The following is a 23021-nucleotide window of genomic DNA, read 5'->3' on the forward strand; positions in this document are numbered from 1 at the left end:
TATAAATAATGGAACGGTAAATTGAAATAGCAGACACAGATCTCTGAATGCACTATGCAGATAACATAACACAAACTAGTACAAACATTTGAAAGACAGAGGCATGGGGTTAAAGAAGCAGAAACTAGAGTGCTTATGATTTTGAATTGGGCAATTGAATACATACATAACACACAGACATGAGACACAAGTCAGTTGCAGTGGTCCTTATTGGAGATGTGACCTCAGGCTATAATTGCTTGTCTAGTAAGCAGGCATCGCTAACAGTAGAGAACAGTTAGTCTCAGAGCTGCCACTGGAAGTTAGAAATATTTGGAATTCAGAGAACTTGATATGATGCAGTCCCAACTTTGTAGTGATGAGTAAAAAAAGTACAGACAGATGCCACATCACACAGGTAAGAAGCTGTACTGATACTATCTGAACTGAGATCTCAGGAATATTCACTTCTGGAACAACCCATAATCACATCTCAAAACTTTAACTTCATTTTCCAAAGACTTCTCCAGTGTAACCATCTTCTTTAATCCCGTCTCATTAGTGACTTCTATTTTGATTTAAACAGACACCAGGTAGAGCTCATGAGTAAGTAGTTACCTGAACATGAGTCTGGACGTCAATTGACTTTAGTTAAGATGTTTCCTTACAGACCGCAGATATTCTTCTGTATGAGTCATTTTGAAACACTTTCAATTTCATTTTACTCCCAGTTATTTCTATAACAGGTATTACTATAGTATACACTTACTAAACCTGACTATAGTATTAATCTGAATGCCATTTGAAGGTAATTGTGTACCTAATAATAAACAATTCAAATGTAAAGATATTTTGAGCATTTCTTTTAAAGCATCAATAAATCACTTATTTGTGCAATAGACACAAAATAGATATCTGATTTATTTTATGAAATCACAGTATATGGTTTTCATTTCTTTATTAGCATTTTATGAACAACAAGCCCTGTATAAGACAGCACTTAGATATGACTATATATGGACCTTTCTCCAGTGAGTCTTTCAGTGCTTAGGGGGAGAGTATCACAAAACTAACTAAACAGAAAGTACATGTCTGGTTAGTCTACATGGGTAGTTTTTGTCAGTCGAAGAACACACATGAGAGAGACTTGACTCATTCCTGGAGCTCACTGCTCCTCCCTCCCATCCTTGTTCAACTCAGGCTAACCTAACAGCATCTAATACTACCCCATAGAACTGAAACTAAGTCCTATCACTTTCCTGCTTGTATCTCTATTTCACTTGGTATAAAAGCAAAACTTTGTACCACACTCCTGAATCTCTTCTGGAGTCTTTAGTTCCCCATCTCCTACTATCTCTCTCCCTATGACTTTTCTCAATACTGTCCTCTGCCAGGTTCCATTGACATTCCCATTTGCTTCCAAGCCAGTAGCTTTTGGAGGAGTTTTGACAGTCATCACCTAGATCTTGATTTTCTTCAAGTCTTTTCTCCTGTAATAACTTCTGTGTGAGGTCAGTCTTCATCATGGTACCACTGCCAGGCATAATTACAATATACTTGGTTACCTCTCTCTGCAGACTCACCTTATGTGATAACTTTCGGTGGTTATTCAGAGTCTCTTTTTTGTCTTTTTAAAATTAACTTGCAAAATTTTAGGTTTTATTATGACATGTTCAATGTTGTTACTCCTCACGGCCCATCCTCTACTCTGTCTACATCTATCCCTCTGTCCCACTTTTGCCATCTACCTCACATTTTTGCTTTTACATGAAGTCTGGTCCACAACACCTTCTTTTCTCCTCTCATGGTTTCCCTTACAATTTCATTCAAACACATACACGCACATGTACATATCAACATTCAAAGTTAGGGTCCCCATGAGATTAAAAAATGTGGCAATTTTTCTTTCCAAAAACTCCCCTTAATATAAGTTCCAGATTAGTCTACTTTTCCTCTATTTTCTTTCTTTTTTTTTTTTTGCAGTTGAATAAAGTTCCATTGTGTATATGGACTGCATTTCTATTATCTGGTCGGTTGGTGGATGTCAAGGAGACTTCCATTTCCTTGCTTTTAAGACTCTTATCTATATTTGCTGCTAGAATGTATTTCAGAAAAGGAGAAATGCATCCTCGGCACCTCACTGTGTCAGCACATGTTAGATGCAAGTGTTTTTGAATGAGAAATGAAGTGAGTGTAATGACTGTATCGGGATCTTATGGTGAAGCCAAACAACTCCCAATTTTAAAAGGGATTAGTCAGAAATGTAAATAGAGAAATCTGAGCAAGAGGTCATACAATTTGCATTAAATGTTTACTAAATGTGATTTATTCACATCTGATGCTATGACAGAAAAACAAAGTTAGACATATGATGAACTAAGACTAAAAAGGATGTCCCAGCATCGTGACTCTGTCTCTTGCCCTCTACGTGCTATCTTGAAACATGAATAAACCATCAGAACATTTTTTATGTATACATATACTATATAGTACATCTCTGTGCTGGGATAGGAGATAAAAGGAGCATTTGGCAGGTGAAGAAGCATGGAAACAAATTGAGCAATTATGTAAGCACTATTATACAAAATATGTTTTGATAAGACTATCAAACTGATGAAACCAATTTCATTACCAACAGTTCTACCATTAACTAATTTTGACATGGAAGAGCTTTAATTTGTGTTTAATTGATTTAACACTGAATCAGATCTTAGAAATCTCATGACTGAACTCTTTTAATAGGAAAAGTCCCATCTTAAACACGACAAAATTCTGTGAGGAAAGTAAGGCAGCCATGTTTGGACACACACACACACACCACTTGGGAGGAGGGAAAGAGAGGGGGAGATGAGGGAGAGGAGAGAAAGGACAGAGGAGAGAGAGGTTTCCACAGTTTACAAATGGCCTACCTAAAGCAACCCGTGCAGCAGAGGCATCATAGTTAATCCAAAAGGAGACCCAGGAGAGAATGGTAATCAGAATTGATGGCATGTATGTCTGCAGGATGAAGTAGCCAATGTTTCTTTTCAGCTTGAAGCTTAGGGACAATCTGGGATAAGAACCTGGAAAGGCAATTTGAGAACATCATCATTATCAATATTTATAAGGTACTTTCCATTAAAAGCCCATAAAAACTTTGTACTTCTTTCTTAAATATAATTTTAGCTATGGGTGAAGGGCATTTTTATTTTGTAAATATAGTCTGAGATCCCAGGAGTTTTAATGAGCAGCAGGACTGTCAAGTGTGGAATAATCCTGTGCTTACCAGTGACTAAATAAACCTTCCTCTTCCAGGTCAGCCTCATGTTTTACATCAAAGATATCAATTCTCTGCAACTGCTAGGAAAACACGATTTGTGCAGTCACTTGGTTTCCCTATTTCAACTCTTTCTTAGCACATTTACCATATAATTTTTCATCTTTTAATATAAGAATAAAGCCGGAGGCCCTGGTGGCAGTAACAAACATCCTCAGAAAACATAGGATGCATTTTCAGTCTGTGATCAGAACCCAGGTGTCTTTCACTGTGTATAGCCTTTTCTTTCCTTAGCAACTAAATTACTTGTATTATAGTCTAAAGTAGTCACTCAAAAAAAAAGTAGAGAATTACCATCTCTAAGTAAGATTTATGAGATATAAACCAGAGAACAAGTGTCATGCTAAAGACATAACTTTTAGTATATACTAGGCTACCAAAAAACCTGAACCACAAGGACAATCCCAGTCCTCCAGGTACCAAACAATATAAGTTTCTTAAATATGAATCCTTTGACTATGGAGTTCTGGGAAGTTAACATTACAGAGAAGACATGTTGGAGTGTGCCAGCTTGGAGTGTGAAAGGTTCACACTATCAAAGGCAGGAAAGTCAATATTCTTGCTGTTTATCAGAAAGCATTAATTAGGGTTTTTTGGGGGGGGGTGGCTAAAGCATCAGAAGTCTTAGCATATCCGCAATCCAAATATTTTCAGAAGGATATCCTTTCCACTGAATTATAGGGATTTAAAAACCCCAGGCTCACAGAAAGCTTCCGGGCTTTTTTCCACCCCTCCTAAGCTAGAGTTAACTTTGTATTTTTACTAAGTCACAACATAGCTTTTGCAGAAAGTGGTTTACAGCTCTCTAAGTATCAGAATCCTTGGCAGAAAGGCGATTCTCCAAATCTACAGTGGAGTTAGTTATTTATGTGCCTGTTGGATTCATTTCAACAAGAAAATCACCAAGAGGAATATTCCAGCAAGCCTATTACTTCCACTGAAGTAGTTTCTAGCAAGTGAATGCCTTCCCATATCATCTTTAGAAAACTCATGCAGCCACCCACAACATCACAAATGCCTGAGATCTTGAGGTAAAGGCGTCTGTGTCATCACAGTGGTTGGAAGATGTCAGCTCAAAGATAAGCTGGAGCTAATGAAATCCTCATGTTCTGAGGAAAACATGGCCTTCAAGGTTACTTACTATACAGGATGTCATGCTGCACCTCTAGGGCCTAATGAACTGCCCTTGGCAAACTATAATGTTTTTTTTAAAAGTGATTTTAAAAGAAGTTGAGACATCTAAGTCTGAGTCACCTTTCCTTCCCTCCGTCTTTCTATACTCCATCTCTAAATCTCATCTTTCCTCTGGCACATGAGCAGTGAAGAGGAGGGTTGGGCTCTACTTGAGACTGCTTTTCAGAAACACTTGGCTGTTTCTGAATGGTACAAGGGGCCTCTTGAGAAATATGAGTTATAGCATAGCTTCTATTCTGTTGGTTCCTAGGATACAGAGCCACTGCCCTCACCCCCAACTCCTTATCAAGTTATTCATCTGGAAAAAAAATGGAATCGAGTTCTTTTTGCTTAAATCCTCTCTCTGATACAAACCTGTGGAGAAAACAACTTTCTTGGTGATGAGTTTATAATCTACAATGGAGAACTGAGGAAGCTCAATCTTTGTCACTCCTGTGACTGCATTGTCATCGCCACGCCAGTAAAACTCAATGTCATCAGTTGTGTAGCCATCTGTAAGAGGAAATACACGTGAGTGCTCAAACAGGGAACAAACATATAGAAAGAACACTCACATAGCTGATCTTGCATGTATGAGAAGCTACAGTGATAGTAAGATGTGTGAAGTAGCAATCAGTCTAAGCATTTGAAGTCTACTGAAGCATTTCTTCCTCACACAATCTCATCATAAGGGAGGTATCCTCAGACCCACACAAGGTGTCAAAGGCTTAGAAAAATTAACAGAATCCTCCCATTAAAAGTAGGACGTGCTGCACATAGGAGTTCAAATGTACATCAATCTGCTTGTGAATCTTCCCCTGTATATGAAACATGATCACAGATCATACAATTCTACATTGTGCCTAAGAAATAAAAGAAGAAAAAAAAAACTTAAGTGATTAATTTAGTGCTAAATGCCCTCAAGTCATCCCCCTCTAATATAGATGATTTGACTTATAAAATATTTCATTTCACGTCAGAAAAGAAGTAATCATGAAGAAATGAGTAATTACTTTTTCATAAACCACATCTCCAAAAAAAATCTCATTTTTCTCATTGAAGTTTTTGAACACTTCAAATTCAATTGGTTTTGGTTTTAACAGTCTCTAGTAGATAGGAATGGATACTACAAATGCCCAGTACATTCAGAAAGCATGCTTCCCTTTAATGAACTATTGTGTATGGCATTCATATCATGCTCATTGGATATTCTCAGGTGAAAGGATTTTATATAATAAAAATATATTGTAATAACAAGCACAGAAAGTTGTGTAGCCATCTGTAAGAGTAACAAGTGCATATATTAGACTATAAAAAGAACTTTCAGAGAGATATATGCAACAGAATCTAATATATTTTAATAATTGATAGGCTCATCTAGACTAGCCACAAACATATCCCTCAAGCAAAATGGATGCATTATATCTTTATATATGGCATGTGAAGAGATGTCACCCTCATGTCTTCAAAAATCTATTGGACCATCATAGCTGAATATTATAAGTCTGGGAATTGGCCCCTTAATTTTAAACTCAGAAAAACAAATGAAAGAGTGTTTAGGATCCTTGACTTTGGCTTGCTAGTAAATAATGTGACACAGAAAACCAGAATACCTGTCGTTTAACACTTAGCTTCACAGAGATCATGATCAATAAACCACCTCTGTGTAGGGGTTAAATCTGTAAAAATCAAAGGCAAATAAACTAAAAAGCTACCACTTAAAACATTCAATGTGTGCATGTTTATATGTACATGGTTCTATGTGAGCAAAGACATGCACATATATTACACATGTGAAGGCAGAAGGGCAAACAGGTATTTGTTTTTTTTTTTAACCTACTTTATAGTTACTACACAAGGGAAAGGTACTCTCCTTCCACCTTGTCTGAGACAGTTTTCTTGTTTTGCTCCTGCACATGCCAAATTAGCTGTCTTATGAGCACTTGGGAAGTCTCTTGTGTTTGATTTCTCACTCACCATAGGAGTGCTGAGATTCCAGCCACAGCCACTGTATTTAGCTTTACATAGGATCTGAGGATTTGAACTGAAGCCCCATACTTGCACTGAAAGCATTTTATCCACTGAGACATCTCTGTTTTCTGCACAGCCTACAGTTCAGTTCTGATGATGGCAAACTTAAGGGCATTTGAAGTTCCATCCATTCTTACTAGCATATTTCTTTTTATTCAGTGCACAAATACAGGGTTTTAAATCTCATTGAGCATCAGTATGACTGGTTCCAGAGTGTAGGATTTTGGTGAACTTTTAGAATGTTTTGGTACACTTTCAAACACCATTTGTCTATTGAAACAGAATTGTCGACTTTTAATTGATTGCATTTTTATTGGTTCGAGCTAATCTAGAGATCTTTCAAAATGGAATGTCTGTTTTGATATAAAACTTTGATTTAAAAATAAATTTGAAGATTTTATCACATTCTAAGCGATCAGTTAATGGCATAATAAACAAATTCTCTGTGGAGTATTTGTACCCCATTTATTTGAAGGTTATACATTTACTGATATTGGGAACTCATGGTCCAGACTGGTATCTCAAATGCAATATATTGTCTGTTCTTTATACACATTGCTCAGTTATGAGATAGTTATGAGATAGTGTCTTTATTAAAAGCAATTTACAAAGAAAGGACAGTGGTCTTTAGAACCAATCAAGCCAGGTACTTAGAAATGTCTCCTAAAATTGGATTTGTCATATATAAGCAGGAAAGGGGGTATTTGTGAAATAAGAAGGCACAATCAGTCCCCACAGAAAGAGTTTAGAAAATAGTAATTATCACTTACAGATATCATCACGTTTTGGTAGGCAGATAGTGAATTTTACTGAGAGGTAAAGTCTCAAGAACAATAAATCTGGGTTTATTGTCCCAAGAGCATAGGAAGCTTATGGAGCTGATGATTTGGCCTAGGGACTTGATTTTGCCTTTAAGTAAGCATCATGGATAACTATATTTTGGGTAGCATGTGGAAGCCTTGTCTAGCACATAAGGAAAAGGATGCTATCAACTACAAATTAAATATAGTCTTCTAATTCACTAAAACCCCTAAAATAAAAGTAATATATATATGTATATGTATATATACTCATATCAATATTTACAATAATTATTTTATAGAAGAGGAGTATTTATAAACATTATTTTAAGATTGACTGCCCATATTGTGTATAAATTATTTTTTATGCTAACTTGATGGCAGAGAAAGCTAAGACAAGGGGAATTGACATAATGTGTTTAAAGTCACCTATCTGGCATGTGACTGAATAAGGAACTGTTGCCATTTTGCTCCAAAAGTAGACTTCTCCCACTGCACAATGTTGCTAGGGAACATAAGACAAACAATATGCTAAAAGGAGGCAAAGTGCCCATTTTTTGAATGTAAAGAAAGGGCAAGCAATTTCAAAACCAGAAGAAGAGACAGTAGTCATGAAATGTTTCCCATACAGAGGATAAGGGCTGAACTAATGAAGGCTATCCCAGCCTCTTCTCCTCCTCACTCCTTCACTACTGACCATCCTTGCATTCATCACTGTGAATCCTACACATCCATAGACAGAGGAATTCATAAGAAAAATGGGATGCACTTCAACAAGACAGCATAGGATTTGCTTGTCATTTGTTCCTCTAGTGGAACCATGACTAAGAACTACATCTATGTGTGTGACAGTGTCTGCTAAGAAATACTTGCTAGAGGAGAGGCACTCAGTACAATCATTGTATTAATAACATTTTGATTTAGTGCACATGTTGATTTGAGTGGACAGATATTTATAATGATGATTTATTTATGTATTTATACACTATGAATACACCCACACCCACACACATAAACCTTGGCTATACCTCTATTATGCACTAAGAAAATATTTTCCAAATGGATTTTCAAATGTTATAAAAACAATTTAAGGGTTAGTTACCCAGTCATTCTTAGTCACATATTTTCCCCCATGTCTTGCAAAATTATGTTACCATTATTTATTTTTTATTTTCTCATACATGAATCAAGATAATAAAAATAATACTGATGTTTAGAGGTGCATTAAGGTGAAAAAGCATGCATTTTTGAGTTTCTACTATTTAAATTTTAATTATTTTCAAATTTCACACAACATATTTTGATTACATTTACCTCAGTTCCTCCCCTTATCTCCTCTCATACCCACCTCTGGAACTTTCTGTTTTCTTGTTTTATTTTAGAATTCATGACCCATCAACTCCAACTGTGCTATCAATATATTTCTGGAGGTAGGGTACTCTAGTGGAGTGAGGCTCACCATCTAGGTACTAGACCCTTAAAAAAATTTGGACTCTCCACTCCTACTTTATATAACTGTACAGGGGGAATACTATTACTTTTTTGATAATTTAAAACTATGAAATATTACAACTGAATAGCATTTTGCTGCGTGCCATCTTTTTATGCTTCCATGAGCAGGCACAGGGGCTGGCTGAATGATTAGGAAAATGACTGATTTAACTGCATTTGTAGAACCTTTCTAAAGGCTTGGAAACTAGGAGTCAAGTACTTAAAGGTCACTTTGATGCCTATGATTTTGGATTCTAACACGATGATATAGCACATTAATCATATTTCTTGGCTACTGCCAGTCTTCAAAAGCCAAAGTGTCGTGACATCATTTTGGTTAGAGCAGGCTAAAATATTCCAAGAGAAAAACAAATGCATTCTCACCTCCCCCACACCAGTTTCTGAAGATGAAAGACCAATCATATTTCACTGAGCTAGGGCAGGCAAGATAAAAAGACAGTCTGATACACCATGTAGCATTGGTTTAAAACAGACCTAGTTTTCTCTGTACTTTGAATTTTCTCTAGAGAAATGCTTAGCAGTCTCTGAGTGATTAAAAACTAAGAAAATATATGCAAATGTGCATGACTTGACTTTCATAACATCCATAATGAAAATAATTAGATTCCTTTTATAACACATCAGAAGGTGTCCCTGGACGGAAGGGCTGCATTCATGGCTCAGAAATCAAACTTACCTGTTATATTTTAGTCATGGAATCCCTAAATCTGAGCCACCACATTATTTTTGGTTGTATCATCAAAAGCACAACCTACATACTAACCTCAGGTGGGCTATGCATACACAAAGCACAGATTCATTACAATGTACCTGGAAGAATGAAGCTGATAGGCAGCTGCTTTATGACATCACTTTTGATTAGGAGGTACAGATATGTATATTTATAAATCAGTGTATAGGAGTTATGATTTGGAGACACGTTTGCTTTCAAATATCAGTAAATAAATGTATTACTAAAGATCTAAGGAATGGAAATGCCACTTTTAAACAGAGATACGCAATAACTAAGCTTATTCTCACAAGTGTGCCATTATTTTTACACCACAACTTGGCATTTTAAAGTGTTTTTCTCTCTTTACTGTCAGTCTACAAATCTGTTTGTTACGTATTAAATGAATGTTAAATTTTATAACTTCACTTTGCAAAAACATGCACATTTTCCAAGAAATTAAGCCATGGAGATTAATGAGAACACTAATAAGAGAAAAGTTGCTGATGCCACCATTTTAAACTTTTTATCGTTTTATTGATTCTTTGTAAATTTCATATCATGCATCTCAATACCACTCATACCCAGTTTTGTCCCTTCATACTGTATCTCTATCCTTGCAACCTCCCTCTCCAAAAGAGAAAAAAAAAATCTGTGGAAGCTGTAGTGTGCCACAGAGTGTCCCACAGGACATCCTTTTGTCTATACTTCTTTGCTCTCAAATGTTCATTGAAATGTATCCTCGGTCTGGCTTCTGTTACACAATCAATACTGGAGCTGCACTGAGACTTCTTGCAGATATTCTGTTGTGGCCCTGTGCCATGGAGATCCTGTAGTTTTAGATTTGTAGGACTGGCCCCTTCCCACACTCATGAATAGGATAGGTGTTGGGTTAGACCAGTTCGAAGCCCTGGAACTGGGCTTGAGATGTATCTAAAATGGTCAGACAGCCAGCTATCTTGTATACTCACTACAGGAGTGGCCTCTCCTGCCTTCCCTTTGCTGGCCTATTCAATACCACAACTATCAAAGGGCAGAGCTAGATATCCAACTCAAATGCCCTTGGGGCTGGCTCTTCTGTTGCCTATGTCATCAGTGTCTACTCTACTATGGTGCCTAGGCTAGATTCAGGGCTGACTCTCCAGAGTGCTGTAGCAGGGGAGTAGCAGAAATAGATGTATGGCTCTCATGCTTTCAGGGATAGCTCACCTGCAAAACAAGAGCTGATTCTACCCTTCTGGTCAAGGCAAGGAGCCATGATTTACTTTTGATAGAGGGCAATTACGGTGCCTTTGTCCTCTCATAACTTATTGAAGCTTTGTTTCTCAGTGGAGTTGATAAACCTTCTGAAGGATTATCTATATCTACACTTCCTTGTCTACCTATCATCCCAATCAGCACTTTCAGCAGTTGTTTTAATCTATTTATAATATCCTGTTTCCACGAGTTGGCAATGAAAGAGAATCATAGGTCAATATTATTGGGCAATTCACAGTAGACATGAGTTTGATATAAGTTCATTTGTTAGAGAATCATAATAAGGACCATTTGAAGTCAAACTCCCTGCTGCCTTTCAGGATTATAAAATAGCACTTTGAAAGCTTCCTGAATCAAACCCTTCGTTTCCAAAAATGTAGCATGTGATTCCTTCCTAGTATTCAGTTTTTCATGTGATCACTACGAGTCTCTGAGGAGCTGTTAGCAAATCTTTATTTTTATTCTAAAAAACATTCCTCTTATAAAGAATTCTATGGAAAAGGTTTCCATCATCAATGCATTGGAGAATAGTAGCACATTTGGGCCACTGTCTGTAGGCACAGGACCTTTAACACAGTAAAGGAAAGGAAACCATGGATTAAATAATCCATCTAATTCTACTTATCCTTATCATAGAGGAGACAAACAAACAAACAAACAAAATGCCTATCCAGATGCAGTCATTCCATTAAATGCTGGGTGAGAATAGTTCACACATTATTCACTCATAATGGTCTTCTTAACAATGCCTACCAAGCACTCCAGAGAAGCACATGAGAAGACTTATGAAGTAATCCATTTTTGGCAGATTAAACATTATTTTATCACAAATAAATTTCCAAGTAAATAATTTTAATAAAAGAGATGGAACTGCCTTTTGTGGAGCAAAGCAGGCAGGGATTTAGCATGCTAAATGGTCTTGTGTGTGTGTGTGTGTGTGTGTGTGTGTGTTGGGGGGGGATGGTCTTAATCAGAGTTCTAGTTTCTAAATTAAGTGAACATAATGAGAAGCTTACAATTGGAATGGAATTCATCATATAGATGGACCTAAATGTTGTGAAAATGTACAAGCATGTGTAGTATCAATGCCAAAGTCATGAGAAAATTTTAAGAGGCAGCCGTGGCTTTTTAAATTTAACAATAGGTACTGCTGAGATACTCAGTGATTTCTCTGAGTCTATCACATTCTTTCCACGGCTCTTTAGATGAAGAGCTAAACACGAGTGTTCTGCTATAAAACCATTTCTAGACTTCAAACAGTTCAAAATAATTGGCTGAGGGAAGGTCAGGCTTGACTATGTAGTGCTTGCTTAGGAAGTTTATCATAGGCCATAACCCAACATTCATTTCTGCATCAAAGATTGCATGTGTGTTTCTGTGTGTGTGTGTGTGTGTGTGCATATGTGTGTGCCCAACATTCATTTCTGCACCAAATATTGTGTATGTATGTGTGTGTTATCACTCATAAAATTTAACTATTGTGAAACACAAGACTATAAAATCTATCACATTCAAGTAAAATGTCAAGTGATTGAATTTAAACATTGCCCCTAGTAAAACAATCATTTTTAATCTCTATATACGTACAGAGTGATTTTGTGATAATTTATGGAAGTATAACTATATTGCATTTCTTAAAACTTTTTATTGTGTTTGGAGAGAAAAGTCATTAATGTAATGGTTCAGATATAAACACATTACTTGTCCAAATTCATAAACTCTCAGTCTTCAAATAACACAGAGGATTCAGAAAAGTTTTGGCTTAAAAAATAGGCCACTGCCTCTCAAACTCCATGTGTACAGAAATCACACAGAAATCTTTTGAAAATGAAGACTTGATTTCGATATGAACCCTGAGATTGTACATTTCTATCAAAGCCCTGGGGGGAGCGGATGCTGTTTGTTGACAGAACATCCTTAATCTGGTAAGAGATTAAAGGATTTTGCAAGGTGAAATTTCTCTCTGCCATGATAGTCAGGTAAGGGATGCCTTAGCTCTAACAGGATGGACTGAGGAAATTAATCTCTTATAAACAAAAGTTTTATTGGATCCAAAACTAAAAAAGTACCGTTTTCCTCTTATGACAGATACTAGAAAACAATTGTGGTATACTGACTGGAGACCTGGTTTCATTTAACTGTCTACAACTTATCAATAAGTAATACTACAGAAAGAAGAAAAGGCGTCTGGATTCACAATTCTAGCACAAGTTTGTAAGTCTTCCAATTTTATTTCAATGCTTGGTGTCATAAGCTCAGGAACACTCCATCCTCTCACTAATGAAAAGCAGCTTTATCTATATTTCACAGCAGAACAATCAGCAACGTTTCAAATGTTTCCCCTTCCTCCAGTTTATGGCACACAGAAGAGGTTGAGAGCCAGGCCTAGTGACACAGTTCTGTAATATCAGCACAGTATAAAACAGGAGGATTACATGTTGGAGGTTACAGTGGGCTATGCGATGACCATCAATTTCAAAGATAACACAGACAGAATGGCTGAAAATAAAATGTAAAAGAATAGTAAATAAAATTGAATGAAAACAAGTTAATGATCCTTTACCAACCATATGGAAAGGAAAACAGACAAAATACTTGAATTATCTGTCTAAGTGGTTCAAAACTGAATGAAAACCCATCAGTCACATTGAAATTTGGCATTGAGAAGGCTTGGTTGACTCCATGACAAGCTTCAAATGGGCAGTTTAAGACACAAGGCCTAAGAATTGAGCAAGTCCAAGCAAGCCCAGGTAAGTCAGTGACTAGAGATAACATCCCCAGGCTTCAGGCAACTCATCAGAAACAGCCCTGCCATTAGAAGCTGCCCAGCCACTTGGCCTGAGGCAAGGATGATGGGTCAGCAGCAGTTTCCAGACTTCTTCAGCATCAGTTTCCAGCCCACATCCCCCAGTAGTAGAATGTCCCTAGAGATGGAGTAAGATAAAGGTCACCTACCACAGAATCCCCTAATGTGCTTTTAATCAGGCCTGCAAGCTTACTTGGTTGTGTCTCTATCTTGGTAATGGGAGACCTCAGCATGCTGTACTTCTGCAGAATAAAACACTACTTGACTTTACATACTATTTGAGTCTGGGATATTATTCTTTGGTGAATCATGGATCCTTACACATTCTACACACCATCTTTTATTAGTATTCTCTCCCTTTCAAATTCCTCATCATTGACTTACACCCTTTGTGAATTATGAGAAACTCTTGATTGGAGTTATCTCAATTATTTGAAGTATTTGATCCTTCACTTCTGCTGTCCTAATGTTAGCACTATTTATTTCTTTATTTGAGTATATTGTCATTGTCTTCAGATGCACCAGAAGATGGCATTGGATCTCATTATAGATGGTTGTGAGTCAACATGTGGTTGCTGGGAATTGGACTCAGGACCTCTGGAAGAGCAATCTGTGCTCTTAACCACTGAGCCATCTCTCCAGCCTGTGTCAGGGCTTTGAAATGGTCTATGTCAATGTCCCTCTTTCACCCACACTTTCAATTTCTTTTACTGTATCTCTTTCCATCCCTGCAGCTTTCTTTCAGAGCATGCTACTTGATTGTCTGCCAACATACTTCTCAGAACTGTGTTAAGTCTGAATTAGAAGATTTTGTGGCTGTGCTGGTCTCAATGACCAGAATGTCAAGAAGCATTCCTGGCTCTTAATTCTCTTCTTTTGTGCACATCTTAACTCAAGCCAGAACTTGTCCTACCTGGGTGAACTGAATTGTCAGTGTGGTGCTACCTTATCCACTTGTGACTTGTCAAATCTCTCTGAGGGCAGAAAGGAAAACTTCCAAGCCCGAGCATCAGTGATGGCTTGAGACTTGCAAGTTCCATCCTTCTAGCTCAAAGTCATTAAAAGGATGCTGAGACTGCTGGTCATGGTCTAAAGAAGTAGTTTACCAAATTGTAGTCGAGTTTAGTCACATTTCCAGATGCTCTGGGTTTTTAATAGGTGTTGTCATTCCTAGAGTGAACTAGCATGTACTCTTTGAAAGGGCTCAGAACTCTAGTAATGATTTTCTCTGGGTTGATAGATTTTGGGAACCAATCTGCCACACTAGTCTCCAGAGGGATCCAATACCTGCAGCTCAAATACAATAATGCTCCTTTGTGATAGGTGGAAATAGTCACACAGACGAGTGTGCTAACTCAAGAGTGCTAATGGAAGACGTTTAAATTAACAAGGCCAATTGAATGGGCAAAGAGATGCACACAGCTGTGCAATAAAGTGCCATCAACTGTGACACCAACCCATCTGCTTCCTAATAAGAGGTGACAAAGGAAGTAAAGGCCCGGCTGCCTGCGTCAAAGACCAGTATAGATCTTTCCATCTTAACCCACACTTTTATGTATCCTTGCTGGGATACAAGGTGAGCTGAGGATTTCTAATAAAAATGGTGGCAGCAGACAATTCAGACTGAGGGATATCAGATCTAGAAAAGCTGTTTATCTATGCCATGGACTGTTAGGATAGAGCCTGACCAGTAATACTCTTTTTATAATATTGGTTCTTGTATAATATGTAAGAGCATTCAATATGTTTAATATAAGTTATCTGGCACAGACTGTATTTCCATCTCTCAGCTCTGAGATCTTATTTAAACAGAACATACACTGCTTACATTCTCAAAATGGAATGAAAGCTGGCAAACATCAGATATTTAATACACAGTTATTGAGACTGACTGGATTTATGTTCTGTGAGAGGGTTTATGTACACAAGAGGGAGGACTTAGAGAATGATGGCTTACATGCCACTCATGTCGACAGATGCGCACAGTTAAATATGGCACTGCTGTTTTGTCTGAGAGAGCTGGGAAGAATTCACTAAACAGAGATAGAGAAGGGGCTTTATACAACAGTCACTGGCTTATGTGATTAAAACACTTTCTGCAAGAAGCCCAGTGCGTCCTAAGCATCACCTTACCCTGGCTTTAATAAACCCTCTGACATATAGCTATTTCCCTTACTTTATAGATAAAGATCCCACAGTTTAAAGAGGTCAGCTTACTTTCCCTAGTATCAGAAATGAGAATCAAACTTAATCCTCTTTAATATTGGTAAAGAATCCAACCACTTGGTCAATATAATTGCCACCCTACATTATGACACAAAGCCATATGTCTGATGAATTATGTAACATTGTAGAGATACTACACTGGGCTCCGCTTTTTTTCATTTTAGAGCATAGTTTGGTATATTTTTGCTGGAATATAGGGTCAGCCGAGGACATTTGTATTTAACCATTTTCATTGTATTCACTCTTTTATGTAATGTGAATTTGTAACTTCTGCCATTAAGAGGTAGATTGTTTCACTGTACCCCAAATCTGAGCTGTCTTCAATGCTTCCTTTAATCAGCATGTTAATGTTGCTGACACAGCTTCAGCTTCTGTCTCAGGAAACTTTGTAGCTATGATTATTCTTTAAGTTTCCTGCTGCCACCATGGAAACAGGTCTTGGACAGCCTGCTAGATAATATGGGGCATGAGGAACACTTCCCTTTATCGTGGCAGTCAGACAGCAAATCCTCAGCCTTCCTGCCAGAGGACAATAAATGTATGCATGGCCACAGCTAAAATGAGCCAAACTTGGCTTAGCTGGACCGAACCTCCCAGCTAATTTGTAGCCTTTTAAGTAACAGTGATTGCTTTTTGTTTTAATCCATTGCGTTTTAGGCTAACTTTTAAGGAGCAGAAACTAAGAGAGAACAATTAATCCAATTTAAGGCTGAAAACAATCTTTCTTTCCTGCTTGCTGATGTAGGGTGTGTATATACATTCCCATCTAGAATGGCATTCAGAGTCATATCTAAGCAATGTTTCAGAGAATCTCCAACTGCTTTTATGAATCGTATAGGCTCGACCATATAACACCAACCAAAACACCTACCTACATTACTGTCACAATTCTGCTACAAAGAAGCCATAGCACTGTGAGAGCAGAATATATGGTGTTTGGAGCTCATGTTCTACATCGGAAAATAAAGCATTCTTTTCCTCAAACAGCAGTTCTCAAGTTTTGCTTTCTAAACGGCTTTGGTCTGCAAAACCACTGAAGACCCAAGTAGCTATTTGTGTAGCTTATTGTTATAGATATTTACCATGCTACAAATTAAAATGTATATTTAAAAACATTTATTATTATTAGTCATTAACTGGTTGAAACCAACAATAGGAGTCTTATATAACATTTCTATAAAGACAAATTATATATTTTAAACACAAACTATATGGAAAATGTTATTTTGAATTTTTGATCATCTCTTCCATGTCAACAGACTTTCGCTGGATCCCTAAGTATTCTTTTGTATTGTCAATGCAGTAACCCACTGCTTAATGCCTCTAGAAACTGTGTCTTTACAGGGCAAGAATGCAGGCAATGAGGCAAATAATTCTTGATATTATTATGAAAGTATATTTAGTCCTGAGGACATTCTAAAAAGTTCTCTAGATGTATGCAGGGAAATCTGAGCATTGTAGACTACATGTTAGACATCACTCCCTTTGGGAATTAGCAATATGAAATTTAATGATTTAGTCAAAACTATGAAGAATCCATTTTTCTCTTAGATCTATTTAGGTTTTTTTTTTAATGTTTATGTGTGGTTTTGTTTGTATGCATTTATGTGCACCATGCAAGTCAGAAGCAAGTGTTAGATCATTCAACACTGAATCTATGGATGGTTGTGAACTATAGTCTGGGTGCTGGGAACCAAAGCAGAGTTTTCTACAGGTTTAATAAGTACTCTTAACCCACAAACCATATCTCCAATGCATTTTATTTTAAATTGTTAAAAACTACTCACAACTACTTTTGTTGTCTGGTGCCAAAAGAATACAAATCATTTATGTTTGAAAAGTCAGGAATTTTGAGGTCATTTTTGCTCCTTAGCTAACTAAGAAATAATATATATTTATAGTTCACAAAATTTAATTTGTCTCATTTTTCCCTCTTGGCCAAGTGGGGGCATGCATATCTGAGAAAGGAAATGAATGCACTTGTATGTGGCTGTTCACCCATATCTGGTTTTCAACCCGGTATCATCTGTATATGTGATTGTGAATTTTAAAACGATTGAACTTCATGTTAGGATGCTTACATTCTTTAACAGCACTTAGATGCATTGCTTTCCTATGATAATAGTCTTAAGTGTGAGGAAAAGCCTGCAGACTAATAATCAGAGGGCTGGGGCTCCTGGTTCAACATCTTCAAGCAGCTGAGGCCTGCTACAATCCTGTGAGTGTGTCTGGAATCACACTCTTGTCCTCACCAACCTTTCAGCCCCTTGACTATCACCTAAACAGACCCTGAACTTAAGGAACCTAATAAAGACCTTCTTTTTTTCTGAACATAACACACTCTGAAATAAGAAATGTCTGCTCTATTATTATTATTATTATTTAATCTTTTTTATATAGCTCAGTTGTTATCCCCCTCCCAGTCTGCCCTCCTACTGCTCTTCATCCCATTTCTCCTTCCCTGTCTACAAGAGGATGCCCCCATATCCCCAAAAGCCTTTAGGCTTAAGGGAAATCTGTGAGTCAGAAATTAATTAACAATTCATTTATGAAATAAACACTAAAAATCAAGGTGAACAGAGAATAGTGTACTTTAACACAATAAATTTACCAAAACAAAACAAAACAAAAACAAAAACAAAAACAAAAACAAAAAAAAATACCACACTTGACATTATAGTCAATGATAAAAAGCCTAAAAAGTCAAAAAATACCTTTTTCACTCAAATACCAAGAGACTGATGCTTACTCTAGCTGTTTTCATTCAACATAGTCCTTGAAGAATCACCAAGCAATTGGGCAGGAAGCAGAAATTAATTAACTGGGAAAGAAGAGTTTAAATAATATCTGTTTGCAGACACATACAAATATGCACATGCGTGCGCACACACTCACACATATAAATCCATTCACTCACACATTAACAACAACAACAAAAAAACCATACACACACACATAGACATACACTGATACATCCACTCCAGTAGTGACACATATGCCAGGCCAAAAGCCTGGATGTAGTCCGGAGGCGAAAAGCTCATGGAAACTTGGTCTCCTGGAACTGTGGAATCCCATAGCATGTATGCTCCAAACTTGTCCTTGTGAATGGATCTGTGTGCTTTCTTTCAGTATTGTTTAATTATAGGTGCCTCCAAGCAATGACTGGCCAAATACCTAAGCAAAATTGAACTTTGCTTCCTGGCCTTCACCAATGCCCTAGGTAGTCCTTGAGCGGACTCTGGGCTTGGAATTCAGTAAGAATGTTGCCTATTCAGTGACATTCAGAATTGCCTCTAGTATTGTAAGAGAGATAGTGAGAGAAATCAGGCATTACTATCTACTACACAGAGTTAGAAATCTCAGGGCAAGCTTAGCAAAGTAAGTTTAGAATTCTTATTATAGTTATGTATGGCAGACTACATTACTTATTAGTAGAAAGTCCCCCCACACTTAGAATAAAAGCCGAGTCACTCCCATATACAGGAATTTACAATGGTTTAGAAGTAGATCAGGCTGTGGTTTAAGGAGGAACTAGAGTATTGCATTATTCATGAGAAGGTTAGCTAGAGAGGAACTTCCTAATTAAAACCATGACTTGGGCTTGAAAGCCCTTGCCCTGGGAGTGTAAAGACCCCACACTTGGCTTCTAAGAATATAGCTACCTTAGATAGAGCCAACTTTGTCTCAGTTGTTTTATTGCTCAGTTCCTGCCAATCTTTGTGTTTGCATTCCTCTGTTTTATGTAAGAGTCATTAAGCATTTGGTAACCTCATTGTGCCTTGCTGATGTGTCACCTAACTTCTCTATTTTCTTCTGTATAAAAAGTATGATGCTCAATTTGACAAATTACATTCAGATTCAGCACACTTCCTCTTGTCCTGTCTGTTTGTCACCCCATTCTCACCGACCCTTGCTTACCTGCAACCAGAAACCCGTTCCCTACAGATCTGAGACCCAATAGAGGCTTGTCTGTAGCAATACACAGATGCACAGACACACACAAATACTTGCATGCACACAGATGAACAAATGCATGGACACACATATATACATAAATGCATACATATACACAAATGCACGCACACAAACACTCAAAACTAATAAATTTATAAACTATGCAAGATACCAAGTGTGAGTTTTAAGAAATAGTTAATTTTTTTCATGTGAACAATAAACTATCTGAAAATGAAATCCAGAAAAAAAAACATGTATTCATAAAAGAGTCAAAACTTAGAAACAAGCCTAATCCGTGAGATTTAAGAAACTGAGAACTGAAAATATAGATAAACCAAACAAATGCTGGCAAATGAGACAGAGTCTGGGCATTATGGCACCAAAGGGCTTCCGCCCTAAACAAATGCATGGATGAATGGGCATTGAGACTGGGAAGGCTTTGTGTCTTACAGATTTATGCAGAACTCTTTACATAAACTTAGGTACATGGAAAATGTTTGGAATAGAGACAAGCAGTTAAATATAATCAGCACACTGGTGATATTGAATGTTGTGCAACCTAATGAGATAATACATGAATATAAACAAGGCCAAATCTAAGTACTAACTAAAAGTTGAGTGGTCAGTGTATGTATTCACATCCTTAGCTGTGATATTTAAGAATGTAAGATAGAAGCAAGAGGAGCATGAAGAAGAATAGAATAAAGTACATATGATAGGAGACAAAATTAGAGAGTGTACCACCAATTTCATCAGAGCAAGAAAGGGTAATGAGGGGAAAACAACGTCAACGGTGTTAAACAATTTGCCTCAAACATATCATTTAAGGGAACTGAAGTGTTCTTTTGAGGTCATTCACAGCCACAGTAATCTCAGCTTGAGTCATGGTCAAGGGGAAAGATATACTGGAAAAGATATAGAATACAATGTAGAAGAAACATCTGAATTGGAGTTTGCTGCAAAAGGGAAAGCCAGCATTGTAGCCAAGAATATTCATTAACTAAAGGAAGAAGTTTCTTTATAAGTAAAAAGAAATAGTTTTATCTCTTGAAACCCTGTCAGAGGAGCAATAAACACTGATACAGGAAAGAAGGTAAATGGCTGGAGACATTCCCTTGAGTGGGCAAGAAGAAGAAGTTCTATATACAGGAAGTATTGCAACAGCAGGGAGAAGGTGGCATGTGGGTGAGGAAGCTGGTGGCTGGGTAGGTGAAGGGTGGGAGGTTTCTAAGTCCTCTCATGATGACTCTTTTTCCTTAGTTGGATAGAAAGCAAGGTCATTAGCTAGGAGAGCATCACAGGAGGTGTTGAGAGCGTAGGAAGAGAAGAATAAAGAAGTAGATTTAAGGGACAGAGAATTAATGGACGAAGTATGTATAACATGGTTGTCCAGCAAAATCAATGACATAGTAGAAAGTTGTGATCAGAAAAACAAAATAGACTTGTCACCATATTTTTCCTATGCTACTTTAGCTGGGCCTTTTCCCTGATTCAAACATTCAGACCAGAATATAGAATTGCATGGAAACAGCTTAGCCTCTTGGGATATCTGTGGGTGGCAACTTTTTATTTTGATGTCTTAATGATGAAAATCTAGGACAAGATTATGTGAGTGTCATTTTTTTTTGTACCCTGGAAGAAAGAAAGGATGTCTAAATTGCATCTTAACACATCTACATACATTTAAACATACTTAATCTAATGGCTACAGATATGTAGGCACACTACATACACACATATGTGTGAGAAGAGAGAAAAAAAAAACTCAATCAGACCTAGATACGCAATTTTGGAAATATTTGCAGTTTTGACTTCTCTATGTTGCTTTATAATCCTTCATTATCATCTGACATTGATAGTAAAACTTATCGTTTTAAGACCTCTGCTTAACATTGATAAATTTCTGGAAATCTACAATTAATTTCTTTGTTGTTAACAACTCTGTAGATATGTTTGAATTGAAATGTTTCCCAAGAGAACTTCTATTCAGTTCTTCCATGTACAGGTAGGGCCATAATCCAAGAGACATGGTCTCTTTCCCCTCGAGTGTGAGGATGACAAGGACATAGGTATATCTATTAGAATATGGTGAGGAGGATGAGGATGATGGTGATGCTAATGTCAAGAGTTTGAGTTTTTAGCACACTGCACTGTAGTAAAAACACAATGCAGAACAGTAGTTAGATATGAACCTTTCTAGATAAGGTTTCCTTATCCCCATTTGTATTTATACCAAAGATAGTAACTGGGGTTTTATTTTGAAAAAGAGTCACTGATAAAAGATAAAAGAAGAAAAAAAAACTCTTGGTACACAATTCATGATATGTTTTCATATTAAAAAAAAAGAAAGAAAGAAAAACCTCATCTCCTCCAGCAATGTTCTGAAAATCCTTGGAAGTGATAAGCCCTGTTGACTGTGGTTGACAGCCTTGGTTCTCAATGAAAGCAACCATGGCTATTTAGAAAAATGCAGATTTTCAATGTGGAAAAGTGAAGAACTAGAATACTGAGCTGTAAATTTAAAGGAAAGCAAAATTTACTAGCTTTGTGTCAAAAAGGGTCAGTCGTCAAATAGGCCATGGGCCAAAATTAAAGAATGGTTTTAACATTGGTAAATGGAGAATATGCCATGCATAAAGGAAATGTTTAAATGCACCCCTCAACACATAACCTCCTAGGATCAACACTGAAGGATACTGGGAAATCACCCCTAACACTTCTCCTCCTATGGCAACACTGAAGGAAACTGGGAAATCCCCCTCAACACATACCCTTCTGTGATCAGCATTAAAGGATACTGGGAAATCAACTCTTTATTTTGAAAATTGATATAGAAAAGCATATGAAGTCTTATCTATTCCTAATAAGATAATTGAATATCAGGTATGCGGGAACCAGTTCTCATAGAAATAGCTTAGCTAATAAGTTAAAAAAGAAGAATAAGTACAGCATCCATCATTTTGCAAGCCGTGCTGATGTACTTAAACTAGGATGTTCCAGGGCTACACAAAGAAACCCTGTCTTGAAAAACCAAACCAACCAACCAAACAAACCAAAACTAGGATGTTGCCGCAACAAGATAGGCCAGTGACACGCATGTCTTGATTAAAAAAATTTGTTCTCACTAGGTAGTACATTTGACAAAATAAAATCACAAAAGTACTAGAAATTAAGAGTTATTCCTGCAAAGAAGTCTTAAGAGAAAAATTCCTCCAGCAAAACACTCAGAAGATAGATTAAGTTAAGAGATAAAACAAT

At 37.1% G+C, this 23021-nt stretch overlaps 1 protein-coding gene across 2 annotated transcripts in view; it reads right to left on the bottom strand.

Annotated features, from left to right (window-relative positions):
- Positions 1 to 23021, bottom strand: part of Gabrb2 (gamma-aminobutyric acid type A receptor subunit beta2) — a 212615-nt gene that overhangs the window by 39974 nt on the left and 149620 nt on the right. For both annotated transcript variants that reach the window (XM_021176879.3, XM_029483941.2), the window contains exons 7-8: positions 4844 to 4981; positions 2889 to 3041 (exon numbers count right to left, since the gene is read on the bottom strand). In XM_021176879.3, the coding sequence (XP_021032538.1) occupies positions 2889 to 3041; positions 4844 to 4981 (291 nt within the window). The remainder of the gene's footprint in view (positions 1 to 2888; positions 3042 to 4843; positions 4982 to 23021) is intronic.

Source organism: Mus caroli, unplaced genomic scaffold, assembly GCF_978045245.1.
Source record: "Mus caroli unplaced genomic scaffold, Mus_caroli_1 scaffold_13, whole genome shotgun sequence".
Classification (NCBI taxonomy): Eukaryota; Metazoa; Chordata; class Mammalia; order Rodentia; family Muridae; genus Mus; species Mus caroli.